Genomic DNA, 21,672 nt, shown 5'->3' on the forward strand with positions numbered 1-21,672 from the left:
ATGGAACGTGCGCGTGATAGCCTAGCTAGCTGGGAAGGCTGATGGATACAATAGCGCAGCTGAAAAGCTGAATCTGCGCACCTGCTTCGAATATCGCTGCATTGTCATTGACGCACGGCCCGTCCATGAGACCCCGTCCAATATATGAGCTATACTATCTTCGGACTTTTACGTTGGCAAAACAACTTAGGTCTCAGCCTAGGAGCGAAGAATCCTTGAAAATGAGTGATATCGGTAATCCAGAGCAAGAGGATTTTGTGAGTATTGCTTTTCGTCCGTTTTAAGACTCTTTCGTAAAGTTTTTTTCGCTCTGCTCTGAGTAAGATCAAGTCTAACTGAATTGTAATATCAAATCATGCCATGGGCATGGCATGAACTAACTCCAGGCGGTTCAGCTCCGACCCCCCGACGCCCAAGGCGTGGCGACGTGGGAGCTCCGGAGCCCGCACATGAAAACGATTCAAACAGCGGGTTGGGTCACATTTTTTTAGAAATGTAAAGAGGTAGTAGATCTAGGCCTAATTACAATTATGGACGCTAATTCAGAATCATATCCATACTAGTTGCGTGGAGATACCTTACTAAAATAAAAGGTAACATATTATATAGGCCCTAAATCTTCATAATTGTTCAAATAAATAATGGTCACGATTAATAAAATAAAAGTGGTTATGTTTCCATTACCTGTACTGTAGGGTGTCTGATCGCGTACCTGGTTTTGTGTGCTAAAACCCTTCCCGTAGACATTGCACACATCCCTATGCAGTGTACTTGTATTGCGCGGTCATGCAAAATCGGTCCATTTTTTATCACCAAATTGAGATTCAAACCTTTATTTTTGTGATCCTGAAGGCGATGCACAACAAATGAGGTGTCATGAAAGAGCAGGTTAGTCCCATAATTCTCAAAGGTGGTCGAATCGTAAAGGGCGCATGTGTGAAGTTAGCGACCATAATGATGAATTGCTTAGATCAACTTAATAAGGATCTAAGATTACAGTCGCTAACTTGTCGCTAACTTCACGCACGCGTGGAAGATAAGTAACCATGCTTGAAACGGAAACGAGTAGACTAGGGTCTATAATTATTAATTTGGTGACATGATTAGTAGATCCACAAGAAATAAACAATTATTTCTCTCCTTCTGTCTCTCTTTATTTTAATTTTCCCACTCAGGAGGCACAGGTGACTGATTCCGTCCTTGCCGATGAAGAAGAAGTCAAACCGACAGTCCAGAAAACAGCCGACAAGGCGATAGGCAGATCCAGGTCTCGATCCACTAGCAAGCATAAGAGCAGATCTTATCGGTCAAGGTCAAGGTCGAGGTCATACTCAAGGTCAAGGCGAAGAAAGCACCGATCTCGCAGTCATGGAAGTCGACATAGATCCTCGTAAGTTCTTGACGATACTGGGAATGGGATACGGTTCTCTGACCATTTCGATGACACAGCAATTTTAATGCATATTCTACTTTGGAAAGTATGGACTTTGGGTGTGTCAAAAGGGGGAGGGGGTATTTGGTATGAGCATCAAGAATACTTAGTGGAAAGTTTTGAAACTAGGGACCTGTTTCACAAAGCCTTTTTTCAATGACAAATGACAAAAATCAGTGACAAATGTACTGATAACCAATCAGAAGCTAGGATTTCACTAGCTTATAACAAAAACTGTCATTTGTCACTTATGACAAGTTTTGTGAAATGGGGCCCTGATAACAGCCAAGTGCTTACTAATCTCTAATCTCTTTTTACTCAGAAAATCTTTCAAGAATTTGTGAACATGTGAGATATGTTTTTATTTATTTTGTTTATATTTGATATCTTTCAGACGTTACAGGGAAGGTCGAAGTCACAGTCGCTCTCCCATGTCTGACCGACGTCGTCACCATGGTGACAGGGTGAGTAAACACACACAGACATTCCTTTTGACTAATAGTAACCATCTTGCCTACATATTAGATCTGGGGGGTGTTTCACAAAGAATAAGATCGACTTTAAGTTGGACTTAACTATGGCAGGCTGTTCATGCCACTGTCTGCTCTCATTATTTACGGGCATTTGTCTCTCAAGGGACGGACAAATCATGGTCACAAATCTACAGAATATACACTTTTTGATAATTCATTATTGAAGGAAAAAATATTATATTAAGATCATTACAGGTGAGAGCAATCGGTGGCATGAATGGCCTGCCATAGTTAAGGCCAAATTTAAGTCGATCTTAGACTTAGTCTTTGTGAAACACCCCCCAGATCTGATAGTGAAGGAAGTGTGAATGAAAAAAATACTGATTGTGGTCCTGTAATTCCATTTGTGCATCAAAGTTACATCTGCCAAATGTATTAATGTTAAAGCCTTGCCTGGTAATTTTGAATATGTGAGAGGACGTGCTACTCCTAATCGAAACTGTCTATTGCTCTATTACAGTTGTCTGACATTTATAAAGAGAGAAAATGGGAGAGAGGATAGGGAACAAGGCAAGACTCTGTTTCCACTTATAAATATCAACGATTACATGGCTCCCATGGTCATGGTCATGGAAATTGATCATGGGCGTGGGCCATCTGTGGCCATAGCAACCTTCCAGTTTGAACTGACTATGGGGGTGATATTAGTATGCCACTTGGATGGTGCAAGCCATACCAAAATGGAACTTAATCTGGCCATGGAAAGGGTAAACTGGGTCTTGGAAAATCATTTAAAGTCATGGAAGTTAGTTCTCATATTTCTGTGGGAACCCTGGATATGACCAGTGCTCTGTCGCCCCTTTCACATATGAGCCCCATTTCACAAAACTTGTCATCAGTGACAAATCACAGTTTTTGTTAAGCTAGTGAAATCCTTGCTTCTGATTGGTTATCAGCAGATTTGTCACTGATTTTTGTCATTGGCAAAAGGCTTTGTGAAACAGGTTGACAAAAGGCTTTGTGAAACAGATCCCTGAACTAGCAATCTGTGAACCGTAAGTTAACCTAGAGGTTCCATGGCATAGTCTTCTTCATCCATTTACTTTTGTAGAACAAATTTCTTTTACAGGAAAATCCTACAGAATCGTCATGCCTGGGTGTGTTTGGACTTAGCCTGTATACTACAGAACGGGATTTGAGGGATGTATATGAACACTATGGCACTCTGACCAACGTGAATGTTGTCTACGACCATCAGGTAAGCTGTAATCAACTCTGAAAAGTTGACACTTATTAATAATCAAATAGTTAGAAAATGTGTTAAGACTCAATAGAATGATCATTGTTCTTTACATAATAACATCAAATATTTTTGAAAATATCAAAGTCCATCCTGACATCATTGGTTTCAATCAAAGAAAATGAAACAGGTGGAAATCCAGTAATAGATTTTCAAGTTATGATCAGTCAATCACAAATCTGCAACTAACTCTGATATCTCTTCCTTGTCAACAGCTTTCCCTTTGGTTTTATACTACATTGTTTTGTTGATTTTAGATGATGTGTATACAGTGTTTGAACCTGTGTTAAATTACATTTCTAAACATGGGTGTGATGAAATATTATCTTTGGAGAAAATTGGAAATTTATGAAATTTTTGTACAAATGGAATGGTAAAAGTAAATATTACCCAAGTTAACACCACACACAAATAATCTCCTTGTGCCAAATTGTATTTATCATTGGATAAATATGACCAAGACGATGCGCTAGTTCCTGTTGGTAAGGCATTTATCCTCATTACCAAGTCCCTTGGAGAGGACTTAAAGCCGTCGGTCCTCCGGTTGCTTACTTACAAGCATACACATGCTTTCTTAGCAATTAGATACAACAAACCATCATAGCTAAGGCTTCAAGATTGTTGAACTCTTTCAAGTACAAGATTAATCTATACTGAAAAGGTTGTCACAGAACTAATCAAGATCGGAAATGGGTAACTTTGCAAAGCAGTTGTGTTGCACAAAGCAATCCTTCCATCAATCGGTGCCTATTGTTTTGTGCCAAATTGCACATGTGGCAAATGAGCGACTGCTTAGAGAGGTGAAGAGAGCAAACAAAGTGTTCAAACCTGGGGCTTCCCCAGGCACTCTGCAAATCTATGTTTATTATTGTCATCATTTTTCTCCTTCCATTCTTGTCCATGCAGACTGGAAGATCAAGAGGCTTTGCATTTGTGATGTTTGCAAATACCGGTGATGCAACCGCAGTAAGTATAATCTTTTCCATTTCTCAAAAACAATCATGTGGTATAGGTTAAGTTTCCAGATAAACAGGATCAATTCAATTCAAGGGTTCTAGAACACCTACCCCCTGGCAACATGATAAGCAATTCACGGTAGTTAAATAATGGATTATAGAAAATTTAGAAAACTTGCAATCTATGGTTAAACTAAACACGAATAATGGCAGCGAAATGTAATTTTGACTTATAGTAATGACAGAAAGTAAATTCTCACATGATAAAAACAAAACTTACAGTGTGATATTTATTTTGTCAACTTTGAAGCATGTGCGATGCTTGCCTATCATAGCAACAACTACTGTTTGCAAGATGGATTCTTTACATACAAAAAGTCGTCATACGTATCTGCCTTTTTCATAGTTTCAAGATTTGAATAAATAAATAAACTTGATAGCATTCTTGAAACCGGCATTAGTACAGGTTTGTGAACATCCTATCAAAATGTGTATATTAAAAGTCATTTCACATTTCATGGGAAGTCAGCAAAAGTGTACTTACCTGTACATGTATACAGTTTCATGGAATAATGCCTCTCAGCTCACTCTTATAAATTGATCTAAATCAATCGCAAGTTTGCAGTCTCCTATTTCTAATGTTCATAATTACGATAAATATTAACTCTTCGTAAGACGGGGGCCCTGTCTATTTTTGATAGTGAATATTCTTTTCTGATATTCAGGCTCGTGAAAGTACAAATGGAACTGAAGTCGACGGACGCCGCATCCGAGTAGATTTTTCCATCACAGAAAGGGCCCATACCCCAACGCCAGGCGTCTACATGGGCAAACCTACCAGGTACTGAAAAACTTTCGCTTTGTTTCTTTCCAATTTTAGCAATCCTGCCATACATATTTCTAGGCATATTGATGCAGCAGAATATGTCCAATCACTATTTTTGTTCCATGATTTTGTTCATGAGAACAAAACAAATGATTCTATTGTTGCTTGGAGTATTGTTTCAGATTCTAAGATTCTATCTACTTCTTTGTATTTTGTTGTTTACTTCATTTTTGTTTTCTTTTTCTGTTTGTGTGTTGGATGAGTCCTTAATGAACGACTTGCCACAGTGCGTTTTATCTCATTGCTGTACCTAACCTTTATCTTATTCTTTCATTCCATCCACAGTAACAAGCGCGACTTCAATCGGGGGGAGCGGGGATACCACCCAAGGGGTTACCATCGCTCCCCTTCGCCCCACTACTACCGCCGGTCCCCATCCCCTTACTACAGGCGTACCCCTTCACCGCACTACTACCGCCGATCACCGTCCCCCTACTACCGCCACCACCACCACAGCAGCAGGAGACACCACTATTACCCCCGGGAGCCAAGGGAGCGCTCTTTCTCACCAAGTAGGTGCTATGGTTAAAAAGAAAATAATTTCAAACAAATTTCATTTCATTTATTTCATTCTCCATAAAAAACATTAAAACATACAAACATGATATACAGATAAAAGATTGATTTACAAGAAAAACACAAAGGGAAGGGGGCAAACAAAATTTTATGGGAATTTCGGGTTAACAAAAAGGGGAATTAGCCTTATGCACGTCAACCCCTTAAAAAGTATACCCTGTATTGTTGAGAACAGAGAATAAGGAAAAGAAAAGCAGAGTAAACCTGAACACCAATACAAAAGGGGGAAAAAAGGGAAGGAGAGGGGGAATATATTACAAAGTGCATTAACTGAAAGGTAATGTCATTCATGCATGTTCTAAAGAAGAAGACAATTGTTCTCTTTCAGACCGATATTGTTTTAAAAAGCATGATGAGCATAAAACCATATTAAAGAACAAAATTAGGTCATTTACTGATTGAAATGTGGTGGCAACAATTTTGTCTTTAGGATGAATTAAATAATTGAAATGATTTCATAATACTGTCTCTTTGAAGCAAGAAGGGCATTAACTCATATACTGTAACACAGAGTTAACGCCTTTTTGGCTCTAAACAGACTATTATTTATTCACCAAGGACCTAGGAAGTGGTATGAAACAAAAAATGTGCATTTTCTTAATATACAATTAATTTAAGTAAATCCTTTCATTTATTCATAAGAGGACCTGTCACCATTCTCTTCCAATCAGTAAAGGAAAGTATTTGATTGAGACCTTTTGTTTCTGATTTATTTAAAGCACCAATTTTTTTTGTGAACAACTAACTGATTGGTACATGGTCTATGTATCTTAATCAAAAAGATTATTTACAAAATGCAATTCATAAAAGAGACTGACCTATTTGATTGGAGAAGCTTCCTTTTGTTTTTTATTTTCTCCACAAGTTTAGCATTCACTTTGCATTTTTCGTTTTTTGGGTCAACAATGGCTGTTTCTTTTTCTTTTGAAAGTTGAAGTATTGGTCATTGATCCGCACAATTTCGAGGGTAATGTGTGTATAGGTAAATATCTGTCTGTAATTCAGTTCCAACCTGGATAATGTGTTGGCTGTATTGTTGGACTGTGGTTCAAGATTGTAAATAGGAGAAATACATTTTTTGTAAGCAATTATTGAAACCAGTTATTTCCATTGGGTGTTATGGAAAATATATGAAAAATTTATGAAAAATATATGAAAATCCATTCCCTAGCTAAATGAACTAGGTATTTCTGTTCAGCCTTGACTTTAAGAAAATATTGCGTACATGAAATGATTTCTCTCTCCACCTGTACCTTGTTTTCAGTCTGCCTATCATTTGCCAATTTTTATTTATCTTTGAGTGATTCTTTGTCCTTATGATTTTATTAAAATTGTTTTAGGGAGGCACATATTGATTCATAGTTATTAACAATTTTCCTTACCCATTTATTTTCTCCCCCTCTCTCTTTTACGTTTAGGTCGCTACTAAGAGCAACCAATGGTTTCTGCCACGGCCACGTTGTGGTCAGGCCTGAGCAAGCTTGATCCGTCTTGTGCTTTTGTAACTCAACCGTTTCAGTCATTTTCATTATTTTAATTAATTGTTAACTTGGTCCATTGAATTTTCCTCTGAATATTAAGTTTTCATCTCAGATTACAAACTCATTTTCAAAGTATGTCATTTGACATTCATTATTTTTTCATTCAAAATGTTTTATTTTTAATTTGTAGGTGTATTTAATTTAAAGTATCGTTACAAATGTTCTAATACAATTTTAAATTTTCATAGAGTGATTCTTTAGCTGATGCTTGTTGTGTGAGTATAATTAAACCAAAATTATAAGCACAACTTTCTTCAATGGGATAATTCTAACATTTTTCTATATTTTATTTCAAATTCAGATTGGGAGGACTTGATGTGACCTCAAGTCATGAAAGAAGAAGAAAAAAGTAAGAAGAATTTTTGAATTGAAGAAGGATTGAAGATCAATCAAGAAAAGTATTTTTGGGAAGATGAAGACAAGAAGAATTTCACAGTTTTCTGAGAAGAGAAGAAGTTTTTTGATGGAGAAATGAAAAAGAAGTTCCCCAGCATAAGAAGTGCTCTGGAAGCAAGATAATGCGAAAAGAAGATTTAAAACATACTTTTTATTAAAGAGTGCCTGTAAAAATTGAAATCTGAAGAGAAGTTTCTCAAGGACTACTGTATCAAGACAAATTTTTTTCAAGATCTTTCAAGATGAAGTTATCAAAAGAAGTTGAAGATTATCTGGTAAAAGATGAAGTTGAGAAATTGAAGATTACGTGGTACAAGATGAAGTTAAGAAGTTGAAGATTATGTGGTACAAGATGAAGTTGAGAAGTTTGAAGATTACGTGGTACAAGATGAAGTTGAGAAGTTTGAAGATTAACTGGTACAAGATGAAGTTAAGAAGTTGAAGATTACGAGGTACAAGAGGAAGTTATCAAAAGAAGTTGAAGATTATCTGGTACAAGATGAAGTTATCAAAAGAAGTTGAAGATTATCTGGTACAAGATGAAGTTATCAAAAGAAGTTGAAGATTATCTGGTACAAGATGAAGTTATCAAAAGAAGTTGAAGATTATCTGGTACAAGATGAAGTTATCTAAAGAAGTTGAAGATTATCTGGTACAAGATGAGGTTATCAAAAGAAGTAGAAGATTATCTGGTACAAGATGAAGTTATCAAAAGAAGTTGAAGATTATCTGGTACAAGATGAAGTTATCTAAAGAAGTTGAAGATTATCTGGTACAAGATGAGGTTATCAAAAGAAGTAGAAGATTATCTGGTACAAGATGAAGTTATCAAAAGAAGTTGAAGATTATCTGGTACAAGATGAAGTTATCTAAAGAAGTTGAAGATTATCTGGTACAAGATGAGGTTATCAACAAAAGTTGAAGATTATTAGGAAAAAGATGAAGTGAGGCATAAAACTGAAAAGTAGTTGAAGATTATCTGGAACAGGGTGAATTGCTCAACAGTAGTTGAAGATTATCTGGTACAAGATGAAGTTATCTAAAGAAGTTGAAGATTATCTGATACAAGAGGAAGTTATCAAAAGAAGTTGAAGATTATCTGGCTCATTATGAAGTTGAAGATGAAGTTAGATGAAGTTACCAACAGAAGTTGAAGATTACCAGTACATCATGAGGTTAAAGATGAATTATCAAAAGAAGTAGGAGATTACCTGGTACAAGATGAAGTTATCAAAAGAAGTTGAAGATAACCTGGTACACGATGAAGTTCTCGAAAGAAGTTGAAGAAAACCTGGTACAAGGTGGAAGTGTATACAGAAGTTTCTCTGATATGATAATACTTGCTAGTTGCTAGATGAAGTTAAAAATGGAAAGGCAAGAAGATAACAGAAGATTACGTAGAAGCACAAGAGGTTTCAGCACAAGATATTACCAGGTGAAAGTTAGGAAATACAAGAGGAAAGTTTTCGCACCCTCGTGTATATTGTATTCAAGAAGGACAACAAGTCTTTAACTGGAAGGTTACACAATGAAATACGGTAAGCTGGAAATATTTTTTTCACGAGAATCACAAGAACAGTCATATCTGTGTTTGGTAGGTACGTGTCCTTATTTTGTCATCTGAAGTGAAGATGGGAGTATAGGTTCAATTTATTTCTTTGAAGAGAATGAATAAAAGAAAGATATTCAGGGGAATATTTTGATGTCATTTTGGTGAACTTTCGCTGCACTGAGAATTCATAATGCTAAAGCTTTGCTTGTAAATACTGCAATTATTGTATAGATGACAATAACCAAAAATAAGGTGCTTGCGACATTTACAAATGGCTCTTTTCTTGTCACTAATTGTATAACGCATTCTTTGCCAAAGATTCTTTGGTTTTTATTCAGCAAAAGTTTTTTTTTACATCTGTGATGTATCTGTTTCTTTGTTTCCAATATTTAATATCCTGTTACTCTTCACATTTTATTTTTAAATTGCTTTAGGGTAAAGCCAAGTGAATTTTTTATTTTGTAAAGGAAATGTTCTAATTAAGTTTAAGCTTACGTCTGCTAAGGGGTGATCCTGTACAATGTGTCTCATATGATATATATCGTTTACCCATTAATTTTATCCAAAAATGAAAGTTTCTTGACATTACCATTGACTCATGATACTTTCCTGTATCAAAACCATTAGTTGGTCGTCATATCCAGAGTTTTCTTTTTCTTCCCTTTTTGATGAAATAAATTGGTAAAAGATGTACTGTCTTGAGGGGCACATTGCACAGAATGGCGCCAGATGTTATTTTAATTGTTGACAAGTCATTTGAACACTAGCTGAGCCCCATTGGAACTTATGTGGTAAGTATACATATCTTGTAAAGAAAAAAAGCATGAAAATACAATGTTCCAGTGATTTAGATCTGTTTTTCGGCGACAAAATATTTTCACCCAGCAGAATAAGCAATGACAAAAAGTGAGTAAAATATTTTGATATTAATTTGTTGACAATTACATCTTTTTCAATGGATTTCTATCCAATTCCAAAACAAATTTAGTTAACAGATTTTAAAAGAAAAAAATTCATCCATAGGAAGAAATAATAATTTATTTATTTTTTGTTGAAACAATGTATTTGTCTGTTCACTGCATGATAAGCGGAATTATTACGTAATGCAACTACATTCACTTTGAACCAGAATTGTAAAGTACAGTGGAACCTTCTTATAAAGGAATTTGTCTTAACTCATACCTGTAGCATCAAAGTAATTTTGCCAACCCCAATCCTTTGTATTTTTTATAACAATGTAATTTTCTATGACAAGGTTTCGCTGTAGTACAGTGGAATCTCGTTATAACAAAGTAATTGGTACCATGGAAATTACCTTGTTATATCAGGGTTTTAAAAAATATATATATAAGGAGTTTGGACCAGCAAAATTACCTTGTTATAACAGATACCTAGTTATATTGGATCTCTTTATAATAAGGTTCCACTGTGCACATACCTTGAATGTATTTTACCATGAAACAAACTTCAAAATGAATGGCTGCGGACGATCAGGATAACATTCTTTCAACACCTTGTCTTTGGAGTGAGAGGAAATACCTGTCAACATCGTTGGATGACCACAGAACTTGCAGAAGCCATCACACTATGGAGCAGCATGCCAACAAGAAGATGGAATACTTAGGCTCAACTTGGAAGACTTTATTATTTTAAGATGTAGGAATATCAGTCAATGGGAGGAGGTGTTTTAATAAGCCACACCCAAGTCACATTGCCAAACCATCTCCAAACTAATCAGAAATTCACAAAATCTTGGTCATTTGCGGCAATGTTATCTTTTGTTCAGTTTGAAGTCTGGATTGTCCGTGTGACTGGGGTATAAAATGAGGATTTTGTTTAATGATTTTTAGCATGGACGTTGGTGAATTAATTTTGATAAATACAATGTTTAGTTACCTTTTTTTTAGGTGAAGGATTTTTGCTCACTTTAAAAGCGTTCTTGCCCACCGCCCCCCCCCCCCCCCCTCTCTCTCTCTCTCTCTCTCTCTCTTTCTCCCTTTCTCCCTTTTTCCTCCCTCTCTCTCTCTTTCTCTCCCTCCCTCTCTCTTTCTCTCCCTCCCACCTTCCCTCTCTCTCTCTCTCTCTCCCTCTCTCTCTCTTTCTCTCTTTTTCTTTCTCTTTCTCTCTTTTTCTCTCTTTTTCTCTCTCTTTCTCTCTTTTTCTCTCTCTTTCTCCTTTCTCCATTATTTTTGTTTTTCTTTCTTTATTTGCCAATGACTTGCTAGCAGCAGTTGTTGATGTTTGGTTTTTGTCAATCCTTGCATTTCTATTGTTTCCCTTATTTAATTTCTCTCATTTTGTTTATGCAATTTCATATCTACCTTTCCTTACCGTCTGTCATTTTCTTCCCTACTTTTATTTCAGTAATATTTTGTTTTCATTATCGCTTATCAATTTGTGTGCCTTTTAAAACTGTGTATGGCTGTAGTTAGTTATGTAATGTAGCAAGTGACTTCGACAATATTGTGGGGTTTTCTTCTTTCCATTTTCTATGTGCAGTAGGAGAAAATAGAGCAAAACCATCAAATCAATGATATGGTCCTTGGTTTCGTATTGTGTACGTGTTGATTATGTTTATGTTGCCATCATTATGATATGGTTTTCATATAATGTGTGAAGGTTCCTTATTTACAAAAAGTGACCCTTTCCCTTTTTTAAAGAAGAATTTAAGAAGCACAGTTTTAGAGCTTGCCATGGATACACTGTACCATGCACTTGAAATTGTGAAAGTTGTGGTGGGTAGCGTTATGGGGGGAATACAAATGAAATGGATCCAGACAGTGATTTCCTATCCCATCAAGATTTTTTCAAATACTTCACTAAAACAAAATGTGTTGCATGTACACCTTCCAAAATTAATTGATTTTTTTTTCTTTTTACTTCTTTCTTTCTTTTTTTCATTCCCCCCCCCCCCCCCCCCCATGAGATCGGTTGGTTGGCTGATGGATTGAAAGTTGGTTGACTGCAACCCTAGATTGATCGATTGGTTGGTTGACCTGGTAGATTGGTTGAATGTGTTGATGACATGACAGGGTGAAAGAACGTTGTTCTGAATGATTGATTGGTTATTTGCTCGATTACTGTGATAGACTTTATGGGAGATTGAATTGTTCTGAGCAATTTTGTATTAAGAGATTATCTGAAGTGAGTATGAGTTTAGTAAACGGTAGATCAATGAACATAAATACTGTGGAACTGAAATGACCATTTATGATTGGAATTAAATTCATTGAAATTGATGAATCTCTGCTCCTTTCTTGCCTACACTTTTTTTTTTGTCACTCGGAGCCTTTTTTCTGGCACACTCCCTCTCTTTTTCTAAAATACTTTATCTTTATATATCTCTGTTTGAGATCCTTATTTTTGTATTGCTCCTTTACCTCTTGTTTTATTCATATTTTCAGAAATGTCTTCTTCTTCTTCTTTAACTTCTTCCTATCCTTTCCTCTCCTTCTTCTTCTTCTTCTTCTTCTCCTCCTTCTCCTCCCCCTCCTCCTCCTCCTCCTCCTCTTCCTTCTTCTTCTTCTTCTTCTTCTTCTTCTTCTTCTTCTTCTTTTTCTTCTTCTTCTTCTTCTTCTCCTCCTTCTCCTCCCCCTCCTCCTCCTCCTCCTCCTCCTCTTCCTTCTTCTTCTTCTTCTTCTTCTTCTTCTCTACCCACCTCTTCTTCACAGAAGCCCCTAAAACCACTTCATTTTTCCATCTTATCTCTCCATTATGTATCAAAGTCAGTCCTTAAATACCGGTAATTCTCTTTTTTTTGTACCTATGTTTGTTTCTGTTAAAATATCACGACCTTCTAATTTCCATCTTTATTCTTCTTCTTTCTCCTTGTCGAAGATTTGTTCGGAATTGTGCCCTCTCCCGACAAAAATTCATAATCCAACCTTATTGAACTCTTGCAAAGAAATCGGCGGCAGTCGATATAGTTGTTTACGCCCTCTTGTGTTCCTCGTTGCTGAAAAGATCCTGAACCCTTGTACATTTTCTCGCCTAGTTTGAGTTCGTTGGCCTATCCCCATTTGAAGACGCATAGTAGTGGGCAGTCATGTGGAATTTGATACCATTCTGGTATTTACCCAATAACAGGTGTCGTCAGTCACAAAGAGTGGACTTCACTTTTACGACAGACAGGTCTGTAGTTAATTAGTATACTGTGCCCTAAATTACCACTTTATGGAAATCTCAATCAAATTTCCCTCACCCCGGAGGTATAAAGGCAAGTTGGATTATTTTCTGGTGGGACCACGGGTTCGCTGCTTCAGAGACTTTTGCACACATGTACACATTAAATGGTAATCAAACCAAATCTAGTGTCAGCGAATCATGATTACACATAGACACTAACTATACTATGTGGCTTTAGGGGATTATTTTTAATTTACTACTGTTGATTTATGGGCCTACTTCTCAGTGGTTTCTTTATCCAATCCACCAAATGCTTTCTGTATTTCCCCGGTCTTTTGGGGTTTTTTTAAATTAAAATTCAATACTTTTCGTTTTTTCTTTATCCCCCCCCCCCTAATGAGTTGGAAGGTAAGATCATTTTTTTTTAAAGACTTTTAGTTGGATTCAAGTAAAGGATATAAATCAAACATTTGCCCAATACAGGAAAGTAGTGGTAGTGAAAAGTAGCGGAGGCGGAGCTAACCCATACTAATTCGAACACAGATCAATGGGGAATAAATATTGCATTTGACCAACTTTTCGTTAGGATTTAGAAGATGAAGTTTTTATTAGTAGTGGAAAAGTGGATCAGGGTCATGTAAGTGCATGCGATTTATTTCAGTTGAAAGCGATTGCACCGACTCTTCAATTTAGAAATAAGATTCTGTATCACCTTAAGCGAGAGAGCATAGCGGTCGAGCAAAAAGGGTGCTCTTTGTAATATTGAAACTTTGAATTGTGGAGTACTTCCAAAGATGTATTGTCATGGTCGAAGAAAACCCTGTTGTTTTGCACGGTATTGTTCATGTAGACCACATTGGGGAAGGACTGGAGACTTTCATATGCCATTTTCGTTAAAGTAAATAATACAGTGCTAAGATACCATGCATTAATTGGCGAATAATATTTGAACATTAACACTTTGCATTTTAGAAACTATCAATACAAAGTATACATCATTACACCGCACAATCACTATGCAATTAGCCCCCCCCCCCCCTCCAATAATTTCCCCTCTTACCTCCGGCTGGGTGCGTAGAGGTAATAATTCGTGTTCAGAACCATAATATAAGAGCGTAGCGACCGAGGGAACAAAAAAAATTGGAAGGTTAGAGCCAGGGGCGGCTGAGCGACTTCCAAGGGGGGGGGGGCACCAACGAAAAAGCGCACTTTCTGGAGGTAAAAAGGGCACCTTCAAAGAGAAATCTCAAAGCGAAAATATACAATTTTGTTTCGACATTGGTTTATACCCCTACATTGATTTCTATATTTGTTTCTCTTTATACATCATACAAAATATTGCTTGAACATCATACATTGCAAACTGGTGTGATGGTCTGAATATTCATTTGCGGGCGGAAAAAAAAAATTAAATCTTATTAAGAGGAAAAACCCAATCCTAAAGCACATTCTCATAACGGAAGACTGAAAAGACCTTTGATAAGTAACATTATTATATTATCATCTATAAATGCGAGCGAGCGTAGCGAGCGAACTTTGGGTAAAACTGCTCTAATCCCTTTTAATTAGGGGCAAGTTTAATGATGAGAGGAAAAGGGGACCCTTATCAATAGGGATCAGACACTTATTAGATGAAAACGGGGCACTCCTTACACTTGAAAAGAGGCACTCACCAGGGATGAAAAAAGGGCACTTATGAGAATGGAAAATGGGCATTTGTCGACGGGAAAGGGGCAACCATAAGATTTTGATAGGTCCATGTATAACAGGTAAAAGGGGGCATTTATGAAAAGGTCCCTTATTAGAAAGGAAAAGAGGCACGTATCCGTATTACATATCAATTCCTTCGCGCTCCTTTTGGGAGATCAACCGACCCGCGCGCATTTTATATTACATGACATATGGTAAAATTCTCGACATCTTTTTACACTTTTCTTTACCATTAAAAATCGAAATTGAGTATAATATCCTCAATCGAGATATGAGAAGAAGGAAACATTTCCTTTACATTCCATGTAAAACCATGCCCTTACTTGAAAAAAACCCTCCGTCATTTTGACGTTGAACTTTACAATCCATTTAAAAAAAATTACTCTCTCATACACAATGTCAATGGATCGGTCGCACTGTGCTCGATTGCTTTTCAATAAACCAATCTTTAACTTTGCAGCAACGCGTTTTGCGTCAAATTTGTAAATCCTCAATCCAAGACAATGACATATGATACGTAAGCTTTTCATACATATAAATCTCATTTTGATTGATTCATTTTTAGCCCCGTCAATTTTCATGTCAAATCATGCTTCATGTCCCATTTTAGAAGCCCGACCCAAGGTTTTGTGCCAGCTAGCCGTGATGTGTACGTAATATGCTATGCATTAACTGAACATGCATAAGTACAGTACAGTAGTACATGAACACACGCGCGTAGCGCTAGCGCAGCGCGTACGAGCGCACTGCACTCCATTTCATTGGGTCAGTACCATTATGAAAATAGGGGAACAATGAGTGGGATGGGTTTAGTGCCGTCACAATAAACTTGCGCATTACACGCGTACGTATAATTAGAGCAATTTATGCACCCCCAAGAAATAATGAATACAGCCCGACCTCTCTACACACAGAACTGCACAGATACCGCACAGTCCGGTCAAGGCGGTACGCGTAGCGTTAAACTGCCAAATTTACAGAAATTGTGAGGAGCGCTTTTGCTATGAAAGGAATTGATATGAAAGGGAAAATATCAGAGATGAAAAGGGGCACTTATCGCTTCTGGAAAGGGGCACTGACCAGATATGAGAAGGAGCACTTATGAGAAGGGAAATAATTTTTTCTTCTTCATGGCGGCACTTATCATGTGAAAATAAAATGTTCACTTATCCGAGTAAACTGAAAAGGGGTAGTTATGCAAAAAGCATACATAAAGCATACATATAAAAAAAACTCAAGGGGGTTGTTTAACCCCAAACTCCTCCTCCCCCCCCCCCCTGCGTACGCGCCTGCTCCCACCACACACCCCAGATACACCATTATAGAAGCCATTTTGAACTGTCACAATATCATTGGAGGTTAACAAAAAAAAATATCCCTTTTTATAACAAAAGAAATGTTTAACCAGGGATATGTGAGTTTAAACTCACATATCCCTGGTTTAACTAATGCACAGCAACACTACTTTCTTTTGACAAAGTTTGGTGCATATAGGCTAGATGGTAAAATCGGCAGAGCTTTGGGGTCTCATTTCAGGGCTTTGAATGGGGGGATAAACCCGATTGTTAAGTATGTTATAATGAGTCAAATCTTATGGGCTTGATTAGCGATTATTTCGAGACAGGGTCATTGCATAATTTATAATTATTTTGGTATTAATATTGAAAATAAGTAACAATGATAAATTACATCACTTTTTGTGTTTTAAGATCGGAAATGTTAAATTCAATTCAATTCAAATTAGGTTTTATTCAATTTCGTCAAAAAGTCCAAAGACTAAAATTGCGAGTTAACATCAAACATACAATCATATTTTTAAAAAAGCAAATTGAAAAAATATATCAAAATAAGTCTTTCTAACAGAGGAATAAAAGCCGCAAAATCAGTATAAAAATGCAAATTTGCAATCACAAAAAGTACTGCAGCAGCTCAATACAGTGACGCTATCATCATGTTGAATTATTGAATGGTTGAACAAAATAAATACTGAACCTGGCAGCCCGTAGGCTGAATTACATTTAGTTACAAGAAAGAAAAAAAAACTTCACTTAGCCTACACATCAATTTTGTAACGATTATTAATCATACAATGTGAAAACATTCAAAATTAAAACAATACGGCAATTAAAGTAATTAAGTATTACACGTCACAACAAAAGGAAACAATGAGAAATGGTTGAACATGAGTTTAAAAGCGATGACAGATAGGACGAAACGCAGCTATTTCATAATCAACTCTAATGCCTGAACTGGCAATTTAGAAAGATAACAAATATTATTTCTGTATTTTGAAATGGATGAATCATTAAAGGTAAAGACCAGTTATGGTCATGCGATTGCATTGTGAAAGAAACGTTGTGGAATCGATCAGAAAAGGTTGATCATCTAGCATCTAGCATCTGCAAGGTTCTGGAATCATCAAAATGATAAGAAATTTGGCCCATTTTTCGTAAAGTTACAAGCACTATACACAGAAAGATGTATATGGGACTACCCTATATCTCTCACAGACCATGAGAGAAACAAATTTACCAAATATATGAATTAGTAGGCGGTTTCCCGGCAAATTTTTTTATCATCATGTATTAGTCAAAACATATTCTTTCACATGATTGGTAATGAGAGCTTCCATTTCATTTTTTTGAAATTGGGGCTTTTCCAATACTGGTCTTTACCTTTAATGATGAAATATGTAAATCCAAGACGTGTTTGGTAGCAAAAGTATAATTTTCAGCTACAATAATTATAATAGCCTAATTTTTTAAAAAGATATCAGCGGCTCTTTATTCATATTTTGTTGGTTATGTAATTTTCCTCTTCATGTTCTTCTCATCCTCTCTTCATTTCTCTCCCTTCTCTTTTCTCTCCCCACTCTTTCTCTCTATCTCTCTCTCACTCTCTCTTTCTGCCTCTGTCTCTCTTCTTTTTTGTCTTTTCTGTCATGTTCTCTCTTTATCTTTCTTCTCCATTTCAACTAATCTCTCTTTTCTCTCTCCCCCTTCTCTCTCTCTCTCTCTCTCTCTGGCTGTCTGTCTGTCTCTCTCTCTCTCACAAAGGCACGTACTCTCTCTATCCTTCTTACTCTCTCTCTCTCCCTCTCCTTCTTACTCTCTCTTTCTTTCTCTCTCTTTCTCTCTCTCTCTCTCATTCTCTCACCCCTCTCTCCCTCTCAGTCTATCAGGGAAAAAATTAATATTTATTTTTCGGGGGCTACTTTTCAAGCTTGACTTCATAAAAATAACACTCTAAAATTTGTTTTGCATTGAACTCTATGCAAATTTACTGGGGCTCTTTTCTGATTTTCGGGGGCTGTTTTAGGCATTTCGGGGGCAAATTCGCCCTGAGCCCCCGTGTATTTTTTTCACTGCAGTCTATAGCGTGTGTCATATTCTTTAACCTATCGCAATTCGTGAATATACCAATATTATATATTTCCATTGAATTGCAATGAATGTGCATCATGATTTACATCGCCAGAAGTCATTTTTTCCCCCTTACATTTATTTTTAACATCACCGTTATTACATCGACGGTCATGATTTACAAGCATGTGTTCTGTACGGGTGGTCTTGAACTTAAAGAAAACATCGAGTCAAGAGGAATTGTAAACAATCTGATAAATAAATCGTTTGTTTGCGTTCGTTCCGTATAGCTTGTGAGTGAGAGTCAATGTACATAATTATAGCTTATAGTTATAGGCCTATATACCGTCAACTCTGTCATGTTCAGGGGCGCAATTATTACACCAGAGGACTGATTCCTCTTGGTTATTCAGATAAATTCAGAAAAATTCATATCATGCTGCAAAGTTTATCAATTGAAGTTTATGAATTGAACATTGAAGTGACTAAATCCAAAGCATGTGATGAATGGGCGCGACGGGTGGGGGGGGGGGGGGGAGCCTGGGCAGCGGGTATAAGAGAAAAGCTGCTGGGAGACAGCTCAGAAAGTTGACTGAAGACGAGGACCAACCGACAAAATGAACGATGAAAGAAGATCAATAAAGAAAAGATAAGACGATTTCAAGGACAGTTACTGTCCATCACCGCTCACCACGACAATAGCTCCAATACAAAGGAGGTGACGGGCGAACGGAAAGGGTCTTGCAATTAGTACCACGGTACTTTAAATCGGGTAGGAGGGGCTAAAGGGCTTATGCCGAATAATGATGAGCAAAACAGATAGCCGGAGGATTGACCGTTAGCTGACCGGCTTTAGTTGTTCCCTTTCTTTCGTCAAGCTATGGCGATCAAAATTGAATAGCGGATCGAGGATGTACTCAGTCGATCGCCATTGTTAGGTGCCTCTGTCCAAGCTGTAGTTATGTACACATCATCATCATCATTGATGTCCTATGAAAGAAAAGAAAAATAAAGAACAGACAAGAAAAGAAAAAGACGACTCGAAAAATCCGCCAATGCAGCTCCCTTCTAAGCGCGCGCATAGAGTCGCATGTCCCTTTTTCTCGTTGAGTGCGAGCCATTTATTACAAATAAATTGGTAATAAAAACACTATAAAATACGGGCGTAAAGTCTGGGGATAATTGATGATAAACTAGATACCGATGCGGGGGAAAAACTGACAGTATTAATCACACGAAAGCTAAGAAAAATAACTGTCAATATATCTGCACGTGCGTCGTTCAGCAGGCTATTTGAGTTGCCCATGTAAAAGAGTGCTCATGAGGTCACTAAAAGCTTTTTTTTCCGTCAATCAATTTGAATCAATTTCATCTGGGGGTTTGGAAAGAGAGAATAGTTATCTGTCAATCATACATTCGTATACTCGGAAACACGCACAGCAAAGAGGGCATAAAAAAGGTGTTATTGGCAAATGTTGAAATTTTTATGGTTTCACAAAGAGATTTAATCGGCGTATTAATTGGCTAGCGATAACAGAGGAACCGGGTGTACACCACCAATTGCATTTCGAGGGCGGAGTTTACCTTTCGCACGCTCGGGTCGGCCAGCGGACTCCAGTGGCAGCGAGAGATTGCCCTCCTTCTTCACGGCACACCGCAAAACGGTAGCTTATGCCATGAGCGATACTGTGTATGCTGCATGAACGCACATTATCAAAATTTCAATTGAGCATTCATACATGTGTATTATAACAGTGCGGAGACTTATGTGATCATTCCGTAGCAGACGTCGTTTGATATATAGAAACTTGACTTTCCTTTTTCGGATATCTAACAATGTGAGGCTTCTTCTGATTGACTGATTATCAAGAGGACCAGTTGAAATGATTGTCTGGATAACTTTACTGTTGCTTCCCTTGGCTATATCGCAAGGTAAGTTGTATTTTTAACGAGAAGTGGAGAGAAGTTGGAAAGTTTGTTGTGAGCGAGAGGGAGAGGGATGTCGTGGTACTTTTGTAGCGGGCTGGTCTGGGCGCTCAGCGCTCAATGAACCGCTGTGGCGGGAAAGTATTTTGACATTGATTGAACATGTTTCTCTTTCTTGCGTTAAATCTAGGCGATCCATTGCCTTCTACCTTTTCTACCAACCATTGTTACTGCTCCGGTTGCACTTTTCTTTATCAAACACAATTGTCTTCTTACAGATAGCTGTTGCTTGATTGACTTGCTTAATTTTGAAACAGACACCGATCTAATTCTGTATGATGTTCATACTACTACTACTACTATACTAGCTAGTATTCTTCCTTAACAGAATGAAATAATACTGCATAAATATTATATGTGTTTTTGCAAGTGATTTCATGCTAGATGTCATTGTCATAAGATTATCTTTTATTGAGATTCTAGAATACATGTATGCAGATATAGATCTATAACTATACATTCACCTCTGTTTTAGCATTTGCATCAGAATTGTAAATTGAAATGTTAGTCAGTGTTAGTACTTTTTTAGTAGCCTGTGTTTCAAAGGACTAGAAACGACATCAAAACTATGTTGATCTAGTAATCCTGAACTGAAAGAACATTTTTATCTCAATTTCAAACCCCATTCCTCAAACTTATTTTTAAACCTGACAAATGAAGCAAATCACACTCAAGTTCAACCAGTTCTTCAAAAAAAATGTCGGAGCTATATAATCTGGAAAAGGGGAGGCATGGATATCTTCACCGGGCCAGTGCTCGCTGCTTAGTAGTCCGCCCATTCTGTAAAACGAGCTCTTTATGTTTGGTATCATGGAATCCAGCTGTGACAAAATGGCCCGCAGTCTTTAGGGTGAATTGGAAAGAAATTACAGAACTGGTAGGGGGTCCTGACAAGTCTGTCTGCCAGGTCGACTCAACTTTCAAAATAAATGCTTTGCTCAGAAAAAAAAAATAACAGGGAAAATGATGATAACATGGGGAGCTGTGAACTTGTAGGGTGTGAAAGTTTGTTTTAGCGCATTCTCGGTGTTATCCTTGAAACAGAGACATGAGATTGAGAAGGAAGAGAGAGAGAAAGAGAAGTAGAGAGACGAGGACTAGAATGTTGGTGAGATATCACAGAGCAAAGAATACAGAGGAGGGATGTTGTCAACTACATGCTTACTCTAAGAAGAAAACAGAGCATGAATGCTTCTATTGTGTAGGTTAAATCTTTTTTAAATATGGTGATATATATATTTTGTTGCTTGGGTACTTTACTTATGATGAACAGTACTTTGAAGTATCAGTATTCTCATTTGTTTGTTTTTGATGATGAAGTTGAATGAAATACAGTTTGGTTACAAGTAGCAATGACTGAAACTATAACATGTGTGC

The 21,672-nt window shown here is 37.1% G+C and overlaps 1 protein-coding gene across 1 annotated transcript; it reads left to right on the forward strand.

The window, feature by feature from the left end:
- The first annotated feature begins 23 nt into the window (after positions 1 to 23).
- LOC592201 (transformer-2 protein homolog alpha) lies at positions 24 to 10,806 on the forward strand. The gene is made up of 8 exons (XM_030990381.1): positions 24 to 257; positions 1,176 to 1,390; positions 1,827 to 1,896; positions 3,035 to 3,163; positions 4,112 to 4,171; positions 4,887 to 5,002; positions 5,333 to 5,559; positions 7,042 to 10,806. The coding sequence occupies exons 1-8, from the start codon at positions 126 to 128 to the stop codon at positions 7,050 to 7,052; spliced, it is 960 nt and encodes a 319-aa protein (XP_030846241.1). The 5' UTR covers positions 24 to 125; the 3' UTR covers positions 7,053 to 10,806.
- The last annotated feature ends 10,866 nt before the right edge of the window (positions 10,807 to 21,672 follow it).

Source organism: Strongylocentrotus purpuratus, unplaced genomic scaffold, assembly GCF_000002235.5.
Source record: "Strongylocentrotus purpuratus isolate Spur 01 unplaced genomic scaffold, Spur_5.0 spur5_scaffold_19, whole genome shotgun sequence".
In the NCBI taxonomy this organism is placed as follows: Eukaryota; Metazoa; Echinodermata; class Echinoidea; order Camarodonta; family Strongylocentrotidae; genus Strongylocentrotus; species Strongylocentrotus purpuratus.

What these genes read in the sequence shown, in the direction of transcription:
- LOC592201 (XM_030990381.1), top strand. Translation starts at nt 126, where the DNA reads ATGAGACCCCGTCCAATATATGAGCTATACTATCTTCGGACTTTTACG. An exon ending in ATGTTGTCTACGACCATCAG is followed by an intron (nt 3,164 to 4,111) that starts GTAAGCTGTAAT and finishes TTGTCCATGCAG; the next exon opens with ACTGGAAGATCAAGAGGCTT. An exon ending in TACATGGGCAAACCTACCAG is followed by an intron (nt 5,003 to 5,332) that starts GTACTGAAAAAC and finishes TTCCATCCACAG; the next exon opens with TAACAAGCGCGACTTCAATC.